At 37.4% G+C, this 12,426-nt stretch overlaps 1 protein-coding gene across 1 annotated transcript in view; it reads right to left on the bottom strand.

Moving 5' to 3' along the window:
• The window catches only part of cfap74 (cilia and flagella associated protein 74), a 54,278-nt gene extending 43,627 nt beyond the window's left edge, over nucleotides 1-10,651 (bottom strand). The window contains exons 1-14 of the mRNA XM_042004034.1: nucleotides 10,548-10,651; nucleotides 10,097-10,195; nucleotides 9,328-9,409; nucleotides 9,031-9,183; nucleotides 8,162-8,260; nucleotides 7,942-8,046; nucleotides 7,010-7,183; nucleotides 6,686-6,796; nucleotides 5,844-5,946; nucleotides 4,181-4,338; nucleotides 3,828-4,020; nucleotides 3,572-3,733; nucleotides 1,305-1,469; nucleotides 999-1,117 (exon numbers count right to left, since the gene is read on the bottom strand). Coding sequence (XP_041859968.1) covers nucleotides 999-1,117; nucleotides 1,305-1,469; nucleotides 3,572-3,733; nucleotides 3,828-4,020; nucleotides 4,181-4,338; nucleotides 5,844-5,946; nucleotides 6,686-6,796; nucleotides 7,010-7,183; nucleotides 7,942-8,046; nucleotides 8,162-8,260; nucleotides 9,031-9,183; nucleotides 9,328-9,409; nucleotides 10,097-10,190 — 1,718 coding nt within the window. The 5' untranslated portion in view covers nucleotides 10,191-10,195; nucleotides 10,548-10,651. The remainder of the gene's footprint in view (nucleotides 1-998; nucleotides 1,118-1,304; nucleotides 1,470-3,571; nucleotides 3,734-3,827; nucleotides 4,021-4,180; nucleotides 4,339-5,843; nucleotides 5,947-6,685; nucleotides 6,797-7,009; nucleotides 7,184-7,941; nucleotides 8,047-8,161; nucleotides 8,261-9,030; nucleotides 9,184-9,327; nucleotides 9,410-10,096; nucleotides 10,196-10,547) is intronic.
• Nucleotides 10,652-12,426: the final 1,775 nt, after the last annotated feature.

Below are 12,426 nucleotides of genomic sequence, written 5' to 3'. Positions count from 1 at the left end.
ACACAGTTTTCATTTAGAAGGCAGGTTTGAGCTGCAGACCCGAAGAACAAAATGGAGTCATACGCGTCATAACAATCAAACCACTGCACCCATATTATTGTAAAGAGTGAAAACAAGGCAAACATTGGGTAACTTTCTACTTCTTTTGGCAAGAAATCGAACTGCTCAGCTTTGCTTGATGGTTTGTGACCATCTATCGTCCTTTTGATGTCATTCCAGAGGTTTTCTACAGGGTTTAGATCTGGACATTGAGCTGGTCATGACAGGCTCTTGAAGTGGTGATCCTCCATCCAGACCTTGGTTCTCTTGGCTGTGTGGCCTGGAGGATTGTCCTGCTGTAATCCTCTGAGCTGAGGAACACAGTCTTAGCATAAGGAAGTAAATGTTTTTCTAGGATAATCTTATGTGACTTTATCAGTGCATCCTTCACAAAGACACATCTGCCTGATTCAAGCCTTGCTGATCATCACTGATCCTCCTTTATATTTAACAGTCAGTGTGAGTCATTGTGACTTGTAGGTCTCTCCAGGTCTCCATCTAACCAGAAAACCAGGAGGTGTTGAGCTAAAAAATGGAACTCAAGAAGATGACCTTGCTTTAGTCTTCTACAGTCCAGTTCCTGTGGTCGTTTTCAGACCTCAGCCTGAGGTCTTTGCGTCTCACTGATTAAGGTGAGTTTTGCATGACTCCCGTCCTGCCTGTAGGAGCCTGTTTCCAGCTGTTCTTGCTGTGGATTTCAATCCAGCCTCAGTTTGCCACTGTGTTTGATGGTCACTTGATGTCAGCCTATAGTTCTTAAGTGATGAGCTTGCGGTCATCCCTTTCAGTACAAAGTTGTTTTCGCTCTCTACCAGACTGTAGCTTTATTGTCCTCGTAAAACAGAATGAGATGTGCTTGTGTAGGAATTAAATTTTTGGTATTTATACTCATAGATGCTGGTTTAGGAATAAATGGCAATGGTCTCTCTTTTTTTAGGCTTCTGTGAGGAAAAACTTACTTGACAGAGATAAAATCCTTTAACTGAGGAGAGACCCTGAGCAGCTTGCAGTGGTTAATGGTGTAGCTGGTGTTTGTCAAGATGACTTTCTTCTTATACATTTTCCCCACTTCAAAGTCCTTAAAAAAGAATACTGAAAATAAACAAAACTGTTCTGCAAATATTAAAATCAATCAACAAGGTTTTAAATTATTTTTATGCCTAAAGTAAAAAAAAAAAAAAAAAAACTTACTGGGATTAGTTCTGTATACTGCCTGTACACTTTTTAAAATAGTGTTTTTACAAAAAGAAAAACAGAAGTGGTACCTTGAAGAGGATGACCTCTGGTTTACTGATGAACGAAGGACCTTTCAGCTCTTTACCACAAACTTTTTTAGGAGTTGTGATGATCTTTCGCCCACTCATGGAAGGCTGATCTTGCTGTACTTCTTTTTGCACCGGTGTGGACTTTTCAGTGTTACAGATGAACTTCTGTAACCACACAAGGATACAGAAGCTTGTAGAGAACATAGACCAGGGAAAATCAAAGCACAAGTAGGAAATGTAAATTAATATTATGCAAGAGTCATGTGAAATAGAATCTGACCTTCTTCTCAAATATTGTTTTTCAGAACATTTTAGTTGCTAATTTTGACTTTACATCTCAGTAAGTGATGTGATTTGATTTTGAAATCGTCTGCTGTGATATAAGTTTGATAAAAAAAACAAACCACCATGTGCTGAAATGGTTTGTGCATCTTAATCTTGACTATTAAAACTCCTAACTTAATATTACAAATTTAAGATGTTTGTATCTATCCTTCAATAATATTTTGTGATACTGCACATATGAATGCAAAGCAGCATGATTCAGAAGCCTGTTTAATGCAGCATTTCCACCCCCCCGTGCTATTTTATTCTGCACTGTATAGTACTTTAGCACAAACGGAAGTGTAGACATTTAATCATCACTCTCCTTCTGACGAATCGTTTCATTAGCTGTGTTGCATCACTGTCCCCATCTATTGTACTGGGCAGTAGCCTTTGATGAAAGCATCAGTGTGATCTGTGCATTAGAAGGAGAGATCACTTCCACTTGACTTGTCACTGGCTCAGATCTCTGAGCTGTAACACTGTGCTCACGCTGAGGCCTCAAAGGCACCAACACAATGAAAAGTGATGCCTGTCGCCCCTCATTTTAACTACATGGGGCTGCTGGATGAGACACAATGCCGACTCACCTTTGTGAAAGTCAGCTACTGGATCAACGTTCCTATTTTTATGTATTTCAACAATACATATAGATAATTATAGATTATTTCAGTGATTTGGTTGTTCAAACCTTTGCCTAGTACTGCATATATTTCATATAAATCTTTCATATATTTTGTAGGCCTTGCACAACTTGACTTTGTCTAAACAACAGCCTCATAACCATGGATGATTTAAGTTTGAAAATGGTTGTAGTTTGACTCATAGTTTCTTAGTAAGGGTGTTGGAATAGAAAGGGTCTGTGGTCTTTTGTTTTTCTTTTTGTTAATATGCTTGCAGCACTCTTTATGAAAGAATAACGTGGTGTGTTTTCATTGCCTACATTGTTTTCAGAAAGTATTTTGGAAGTCTGTTGGCTAAAGACACTGAACTGCTATTTGGTCACAAAAAGTAATTCATTAAAAGATAAAATTAGCATGATATAAGGTAAATGCTTGGAACATGTGCTGAATAATTCTTAATATTATCACAATCATTATTTATACATCATTATTTTATTGACTTTAGTCTGTTATAAAGCATCACATTAGTCCCCTTTCCAACTGGTCACTATCAGCCTTTATCCTTCTTCTAATGTTTGTGGATGTTCTGTTACTTTAGACTGATTGTCTCATCTGGTTGTTTGATTTAATATATTTTGTTTGATTTAAATGAAAATCTTCTGTTGAGAACTTTGTGACTGTGTTTGGAAAGTTTATAGTCATCACTATAATCACTTACTTAATAATAGTTGTCAAATTTTCTTGATATTTTGACTGATGAAATAATTACCTGATCATTTCAGTACTCATCACTTACAAATTCTGTCAGTTTAAAATGATAAACACCTACATAAAAATATTAGTTTTGAATACTCTGGCAGGTACTGATCTGTCTAAAACAGATTTAAAAAGTATTTGAACTAGTTTAGATTTACAGTATAAGAGGACAAACTTTGAAGAGACTTTGTCCAAACTATGAGAACTGATGATTTATTAATGTAGTCATGACTTCTAAGTGTGCGTGGATGAGAATATCAGGATGTAGAAATGCATCACAGCTGCTGTGATTCCATCACAAGACAGTCTCGTGCTGACTTGTACACAGATTTGAGCAACCTGACACATGCTGTCATTTTGTTTCTTTTGACCTGCCAGAAAGTAGGTTTCACTGTGAGCAGGAGGAGATTCGTGCCACTCCCCTTTCTGATCCACCTACCAAGCAGCAGGAGTCTCTGGTGAAATCCACTCAAAAATGATACACCTGCTGAACATTATATGGTTTATGGGTGTTTAAAATGAGCAGATTGCATGTATTTGCTTTTGGTTGATGTTTTAGAGCACCTTGTAGTCCTGGTCCCACAGCCCAGAAAATTCAGGCTCAGCAAGGCTGTCAGCCAGACTCTGGTGGGCCACATCTTCTTGGATGATTTCCTCCATTTCCAGGTTCTCAAGATCAGAAGAAGCTGACAAAGAGCTGCTAATGTCAATGACCTGCTGCAAGTTCTGGGCAAATGCAAGAACACATATACACATTGGATCATAATTGCTAAAAGTTATGATCTATCAGAAGATATCTCAGATGATAAGAACCCCTCACAGCTGCAGGGGTGATGGGGTCCAGGTGGTACAGGAGACTCTCTCTTTCTCTCTTCAACAATGGGAACTTATCAGTGGTTGAAGGCTTGAGAGGTAATGTCTGTTTTATTGTTCGATTCTTTATCAGCTGTTCCTCCTGAAGAAGTTTTGCCACAATCTCCACCCTCTTTGACTTCTGGCTCTCCTCAAATTCCCTGGGAAGTGTAAATCAACAACACTGCATTATACTGAAATGGGGTCATGTATTCCTCAGCACACAGCTAGAGAAAACACCCACACATTGCAGCATGGAGTGGGAGTAGAGGACATGGATGTAGGAGAGGAGAGGAGAGGAAAGGAGAGAGGAGGATATACTTTTGTTTTCGTTTTGTCTCCTCTAGTTGTTTTTGCTGGTACACATGTTTGAGACTGTTGATGCCTTGGGCCTGCAGGGATTCTTTCAGTTGTTTTTGTTGCAGTTCTTTCTTCTGGGCCTTTGCTTTGGCTCTGCTTTGTTGGGCTTGTAGACTCTCCTTAAGTAAGAAAACCAAATTAATAAAGCGACGTTTAACCAAGTGTAGTCTTAGACATTACACTGATCCTTTAAGCTGGGAGAAATGGGTGTAACCGATGGATTTTCCCTTAAATATGAACATAAAATCTTTTCTTGAAGTGAAAAAAGAAAAAACAGCAATGGATACAATGAGAATCCTGAAAGTCATAATAACAAGTGCATAAGGACCATCACCAAGACACACAGTCCTGCTAAAATGTGATATACAGCTCTGGAAAAAAATAAGAGACCACTTCTATTTATTCTTAAATCAGCATCTGTGAGTATTACTAGCAAAAATTCAACTCATACACAAGCACATCTCATTCTGCTTTATGAAGACAACATAGCTACAGTCTGGTAGAGGGTGAAAACAACTTTAAACTGAAAGGGATGAGCACAAACTCATAACTGAAAAAATCATAGGCTGACATCAAGTGACCATCAACAGACTGTGTTTGAATCCACAGCAAAAACAGCTGGAAACAGGCTCCTACAGGCAGGACGGGAGTCAGTCAGATGTTGTAAAAGACCACAAGAACAGGACAGAAGAAGACTGAAACAGGGTCATCTTCTTCAGTCCATTTTTAGCTTTGTCTAATAGTTTTCTGGTTAGATGGAGACCTGGAGAGACCTACAAGCCACAATGACTCACACTGACTGTTAAATATAGAGGAGGATCAGTGATGATCAGCAAGGCTTGAATCAGGCAGATGTGTCTTTGTGAAGGATGCACTGATAAAGTCACATAAGATTATCCTAGAAAAACATTTACTTCCTTATGCTAAGACTGTGTTCCTCAGCTCAGAGGATTACAGCAGGACAATCCTCCAGGCCACACAGCCAAGAAAACCAAGGTCTGGATGGAGGATCACCACTTCAAGAGCCTGTCATGACCAGCTCAATGTCCAGATCTAAACCCTGTAGAAAACCTCTGGAATGACATCAAAAGGACGATAGATGGTCACAAACCATCAAGCAAAGCTGAGCAGTTTGATTTCTTGCTGAAAGAGGTAGAAAGTTACCCAACAGCAGTTTGAGCAGTGGTCTCTTACTGTTTTTCCAGGGCTGTATGCAAACAGCACAATAAATGGTTAAATTTATGACCTTTAGAAGATGTATCATGGTCATTATGCATGTACATCCATTATCAAATACCAGACTGTAAGATGTAATTCTCGAATTAAGAAAAAATGAAAACCACAAAAACTACATTAAGCCTTTTAAGTTCTTTAACCACAGTTTTATGGTTATTAAAAAGTTGCTCAAGCATCTTGTTTCTATGCATTGCTGTCTCAGCACAAATCAAATTAACTTAATTGTCTTTATTATCACTGCATTCAACTTAATAAAAAGTTGTTCACAACAGGTAAAAATGATCTTGTAATATACAAGACACAAGGAAGCTATGTTAATTAAAAAAAATAATCCATAAAATTATTCCCACTTCCTGTAAAACAACAACTCTAATACTCTAATACTTACTTGGTTGGCTGCTATGCTAGATTTTAGTGAATTGACAGCATGAATCCTCTTTTCCACTAACTCCCTGTTCTCTTGCTCCTTCTCAGCCGCTTGATGATGCATCCTGAGAGAGAAAAAAAATAAAGGGAGACATGTGCAAACAATCCAAATGTCTAATTCAATACAAAGAAAACAAATGTGCTTTTATGGCTTACAGACATATCAGGAGTCTGGAAAAATCTTACACCACAGACATAATGAAGTAATAAAAAAGATATGAATCATCTTGACTAATGGTCACAAGTATTTGGCTTTATTTAGTAAAAGGCTGAATAATCTTTTTCTAAAACTTGATTACTGCTGTTTATGTGTATTTTGAACTTTTAAACGATTAGTGGGTTTTTTTTTCTAATTAAGCACTGACCACTAATGAGTCCAAATATTTTTTAGGCTCTTTCACAATTTGAAAATATAAAAAATGTAACAAATACTATTTTACATTTAACTTGATGCCTTTTGGAAATAGTTAAAAGAAAGAAAAAGTTAACTTTTACTGAGCTAATAATTCTTAGTAACTGTGCTTCTGCAGCTGCTGCACAATAGTTTGTGAATTTTGGGGAATATCATTACTTCAATCCCTTTTTTCAGCTCTGATATAACTTGGGCTTCACCTTCAGCTTCAAAATCTGTGTATGAATCTGATCACTATTAAATGTCTTGTTTACCCTTTATGTAATTCACTTTGACAGTGTCTTATGAGTGAATGATCAATAGGACGAGTTGACTCTCAAATGAGTCCTAGGAGGCAATTCAGATCTTTGTCATGTACTCCGAAGCTGTTCGTTGGTTCAACAACTGATTACCTTTTAATTGTCTGTTTCAAGTACTTGGCAGCTATCTTCTGGCTTGCTTGAATCTCTTCAGTCTTCCTCTGACAATCAGTCTCCACCTTCTTCAGCATGGCTATTTGTTTTCTATCAGAACACAGCCCCAGACACGTATGCACTTAACTTATTCTTTGCATGTCCATATAAGTGAAAGTGAATGTTCTCATTTAAACAATTAAGTAACTTAAAAACAGTTCAAAGTACAGAGCTATGGAACTATAACGTATTTTGTGTCCATAATAAAGCAGAAATATGAAATAATAGAGAAATGGGAATAGTCAATACTGCTGTTTGCCATACTGTTTGAGATGCCTCTGCTTCTGTTCCAGGTTCTGGCTGACTTTCCTCTCCCGCTGCAACCTTGCCACTGCCTTCTGGGCTTTAAGGGCCCAGAAAAGCTGTTCTTCCTCCTGCACCTCCTGCAGGAGCAAGGAAGCCTTGCCAAGTTCCACTTCCACCTCATTCAGCTCCAGTCTAGGATACAAGGACATATGTACGAAGAAAGAGCAAACCCTAATGATGCAGACTGATGTAAAGTATATTACACCCACAAAAGGTCACTCAATAAGCCCAATATTGACTTCAACCGAATCAACTCGTCCAAGAGGCAAATTATTACCTTGCTGAATGAATGCTTAAAAATCATATTTAAAAAGTATTTCCCTTTAGAACACAGTTTTAAATGAAGCAAGATTATTCACAGATTTTACACACATAAAAAATGTTGACAGCTTTTCTTACTATGCAACAGCTAAAAGTATAGAGTAACCAGCCTTTCAAGAAGTGCACAAAAAACACAGGGGCCTGCAGAAATGTAAGATCTTTTTTGTAAACAAACAGAAATCTATTTGGATTTTGAAGCTATATCACAAAACACTGTAAAGCATTCCAGCAATGGCTGGTTATACAGTCAGGCTTCAACACTCTGCACGGTTAAGGATGGCAATAATTTCTCGTTCTATCACTGCATAAACATTTAGTAATCTCACAAGATATTCTGCTTATTGGTGAGCCCAACACTCTGCTAATTCAATGAGACAAAAACTTTAGGCATGTAAAACTTTTTGCTTGCTGGCTGGCCAAAGTTACTTTCTTTGTGCCTTTTGTGTTTACTTCCTCAATGCTGAAGCAGTAGCCCAATTGAAGCAAATAAGAGAGCTGCCCTTTTCACACAATACTAATGCCTGTCAAAACCAGACCTATCTGACAAACCATCTTCATCTTGAACTCACTCCCGTTGCCTCAGTTCGGTGTTGATGTGGCCCTCTAGCTCTTCCTCATATTGCAGCTTTTGGCACAGTTGCTTATGCTGGGATCGCAATGAAAACACTGCAACACTGTCAAATGAAATAACAAAGAGTAGCTAAATAACACAAGTGTTGGTGAATAACAGTCCATTCTTACATATGAATATTAACTGCAATCCAGTCAGTTTGTTAATGTGGTACTCACCTGTTATCTACCAATTTGTGTCGCTCTATCTTTGTCTCCAAGTTATTCCTTTGTTCCAGAAAACTTTCAATATTCTGACGACAGAGTTTCAACTTTTCTCTAGTAGAAAAAAAACACACACAAGATGCAACAATGAAATATTTCAAGCCAGCTGAACTGGAATATCTCCAAGAGGTAAAACGGTTTCTTTGTGGCCACTCCAGCAAGAGAAAGGTCATTTTCATAGATGGTAAGGTAATCAAATGGAGATATTCAAAGACAAGGAGTAGACTCACTCATCTTCAAAGCTCTAAACTGTCCAATGTCCTGTTTTTTCCATTCTAATAGTGTGGAAAACAACAATCTGTAATAAACATAAAAGACTACCACAAAAAGAAAAAATGCTGCACACAGTTATAAATGAGCTGCATGTTGGTTAAAAGCCAGGTAAGCGCTGGCTCCATTAAACTGATGGTTAATCAGTGCACTAAAGCTCCACAGTGACCATTGCTGCTCTGTGCTGAAGGATGATGACTGACATTTCTGATGGGGACTGCATCACAGTCCATCAGGTGCCTAATGGCTCACAGTGCAGACAAATAAAAAGAGGGAAGAAAAGAGACAACATTATGGGGAAATGTTCTCTCTTCAGTTGAAATGATTTCCCGCAAATTGCTGAATCAATTTGTACAGAAATTATTTGCCCTGTATGGCAGCTGCAAGAGAGAGAAGACCAGAGTAGTCAAGAATAATGGAGGAAAAAAACCCAATCCCATCAGAAATTGAAAACATTCAACAAAAACCTGTGACAACAAGACAAAGCACATAAAATTCTATCTAGGTTAAGGAGCCGCTTCAGTTCTAGAGGTCTTTTGTTGCCAGGTCCAGACCTGGCTTTCTGCACGTCATGCTCCTTCTGTCGGTGAAAGCAGTCCAGCTGGTCCAGGTTTCGTCTCAGCTTGAACATCCGTGCTGTCTCGGCACAACTTCTCTTTTTGCCATTATCGGCCACAAGTGCAAGGTCACTATCACTGCTGTCCTCTCTAGGGGCAGATGCAAAAGGACATTAGAGACACATGTTTAATGCAAAATTTAAGGGTGTTTTAAGTACAAAATAAATACCATAGTTATAAGTCAAGTGCCTGTTTGCATTTAGGTATATAATGCAGAAAAAAGAAAATACCCACTCATATAATTCTTCTATCCACTCCAAATCAGGAGGCAGAGCTGCCTCTTCATCTTTAAATGTCTCCTGCTCTGCATCACTGTCTGAAATGCAGGTATAACACAGTATATCACACATTTGGACCAAAACTTAGCAGCTTTACAACTGTTAAAAGAAGGGAAAACAAACTAAAAACTAAACATAATAAATGAATAAAACATATGTATGAACAGGTGGTCAACCCAAAATTTAAGAGCTAAAATGTTAATATAAAAATTTGGCTTTTGTAGTACAATGATTTAAGACTTCTTTGATGAAACCTTTTGCCAGAATGATCAAATTACACTCCCAAAACTCGTTTTTTCTGTTCTATTTAAAGACCAAATCTTATCTCGTGGTATGTTAAAGCTGATGTAGTCTGATTGTTGTATTTTGTACATTGCCGAAAATCCTTCCAATATATAATTAATAATAATCTAAAATGAATAAATAATAATAATAATAATAATACAAAAAAGATGGCCTTTAGTCTCAAAGTTAAAATCACAGAAAGCACAGGAATTGAAATCAGCATTAAACCATTCGTGTGAAATGTCACTGATAAAAAAAATAAATCCCATTAAGAATCTCAAAGGGGGATTGAAAAGAGGGGTAGTCAGTTCTTATCTTTACCAGAAAACTAATGCTATATCTATTATTATACAGTAAGCAAAGCAAGAATCAGCCTATCTGTGTATGTAAATATCTGCTGTTTTCTACAAGTTAATATAGGAGAAGGAGCTGAAACTCACCCTCAGTGGCCTCACCACTGCTGAAGTGATCATCCTGCAGTCTACACTGGCCTGATGAGACACCACACAAGCTTTCCTGGTCTCCAGTGTCCATTTTAACTGATATATGAGTAAAACAAACACACTTCAAGTCAAACCTGTCTTACAGATAACATTCAGATAACTGGGAACAGGTAAGTCTTAATATTAGCTCTTGGTTTACAAACTGCACCCCTGCTCTCATTTGGAAATACAAAAACTTAAATACACTTAAAACTGCTTCAAAATGAATTTAAGTAATCAGCAGAAAGTTACATTTCATCGCTATATTTTTAAATGAACAGTGGCGTGTAGTTTACTTGACAGGTTCTAGCTTAAATCGGAAAGCTACACGGCGAATGTACAGTTAATCCCGAGTTTAGGCTATATCACGTTATAATAATCTTTTTTAAAAATACAACGAAACCTGTACCTGCATAAGTGAGGCTCGTCTTCGCTTTTCAAAAACTCTTCAAAACTAACTTCCTGAAATAAATGTATTTCTTTGCTTAGTTACTGTTTCCAAGGAGACTGGACGCAGGGGGCGGGGCCTAACGTCAGCTGACTGCCAACCAACTGAAGGTCTATCAGAAATAAACGCCAACAGAAATGGACCAGACAAGTTCGGTCACAAAGAGCCGCAGTCCTGCAGGTTTTAGATGTTTTTCCGCTCTAACAAGGTGTGTCTAACACACCTGATTCAAATCAAATGGACCCAGCCGCCAATCAATATCTGCACAGTGACTTAATCAGTTGAATCAGGTGTGTTGAAACAGAAAAATATGTGAAACTTGCCTACCTGGACTATACGATTTATTATTTATTTATTTATTTATTTATTTATTTATTTATTTATTTATTTATTTATTTATTTATTATCACAAAGGCTACCAAAGTAACCTTGAAAAGAATTTAAATTAATTGGTCAAAGCTTTGTAGTTGTAAGTTAGATGATCCTGAATGGTATACCACCTAAATGGTGTCTTCATATGTAAAGAACTTGCAGTAAAACTCAAAGTGGAATGTCTAAAGGGGAGGGAAAAATTGCCATTTCAATCCACAGCTGACTCATGACTCTTCTCCCATGGTGAGGCAGCAAACCAGGACAAGTGCACTGCTGCATGGAATATGTCCTGTATACCCTCGACACACAGTAGCACATAAAAGAGGTAAGACTCAATGAGGAAAAGACAAAAGCCTACATATTTAGTCAGAGACTTGAATGCAAGTAATAAGACAGTACCAGGTACTCACTACATTTAATGTCCCACCATGCATTAATCTGCCATGTTGAGGTCATTCAGCTGTAACTTTTTGCTTCTGACAACACACACATACAGTTGCACACACTGCTGTTTACTATACAAGATACACTTGGTTGGAATCACACAATGTTTTCAGCAATCCTTAACTCATTTACAAATGTTTTGGATTAGGAGTGTAAAAGACATTAAAGGATTAGAATTAAATATACATGCTTGTTTTTTTTTTTAAAGATGCGTGGATAAATACGCACTGAGACTGGCCTGCACATTAATATTTAGTTAATTGCACATGATTAATTTAAGATAAATAGTGAAAATACCCACTAATTTAATTTTTATACACTTACCCTGTAGACATGTATCAAACCTACAATTTTTGCCTAAATGTTTGAATACACCTATGGATTTATGTTAGGCCGATGGAACGCTCAGTACAGGCTAGTTTATTAACCCACTGGGAAAACTCTGTGTGTAAATTTCAGTGCAGAATTCAAAGTAGCTGAGCTGCTTATTGCAACTGTTTTCTTTTTCCATTACATCATTCTTATATTATTCTGCATGCATTGTTAGTCTTTAGGTGGCTGAAACTACAGTATATAGTTTGGAATAGCATAAGAAAAGAAAGGAGAGAAAAATGAGATGCTTTCCCGTTTTTAGTATGATTTTTTTTTTTTTTTTTTTTTTTTTTTTTTGTGAAAAAGTGTTTTTTCTGTGCTGATATTTAATCTTTGCCAACTTCTCCAGAGACCACAGTAAGTCTTTTAAAACTGGGGTCTTTGATCAGTGTTTTAATACTTTCTGTCAGAAATAGACTGATCTATGCTTTAGAAGAGAATTATATAACAGCCTGGGATGGAGGGATGGATATGGAAGAGAAGGTGCATTAATCAAAAACAAATTAAAGCTGCCAGAGTTGTGGAGATAGCTGATTCATTTGAGAACTTGGTCATTTTTTTAACCACTAGTAATCACAGTAGTAGATGCAATGTTCATTTGAATTTGTGAGAACTGTAGGCCCCTGTACACCAGGACCCCCTAAGCCTGTTT

This window comes from Melanotaenia boesemani, chromosome 13 (genome assembly GCF_017639745.1).
Source record: "Melanotaenia boesemani isolate fMelBoe1 chromosome 13, fMelBoe1.pri, whole genome shotgun sequence".
NCBI lineage: Eukaryota > Metazoa > Chordata > Actinopteri > Atheriniformes > Melanotaeniidae > Melanotaenia > Melanotaenia boesemani.
Note: the sequence above shows the minus strand (reverse complement) of the source record. Positions and strands in the feature narration are given on the sequence as shown.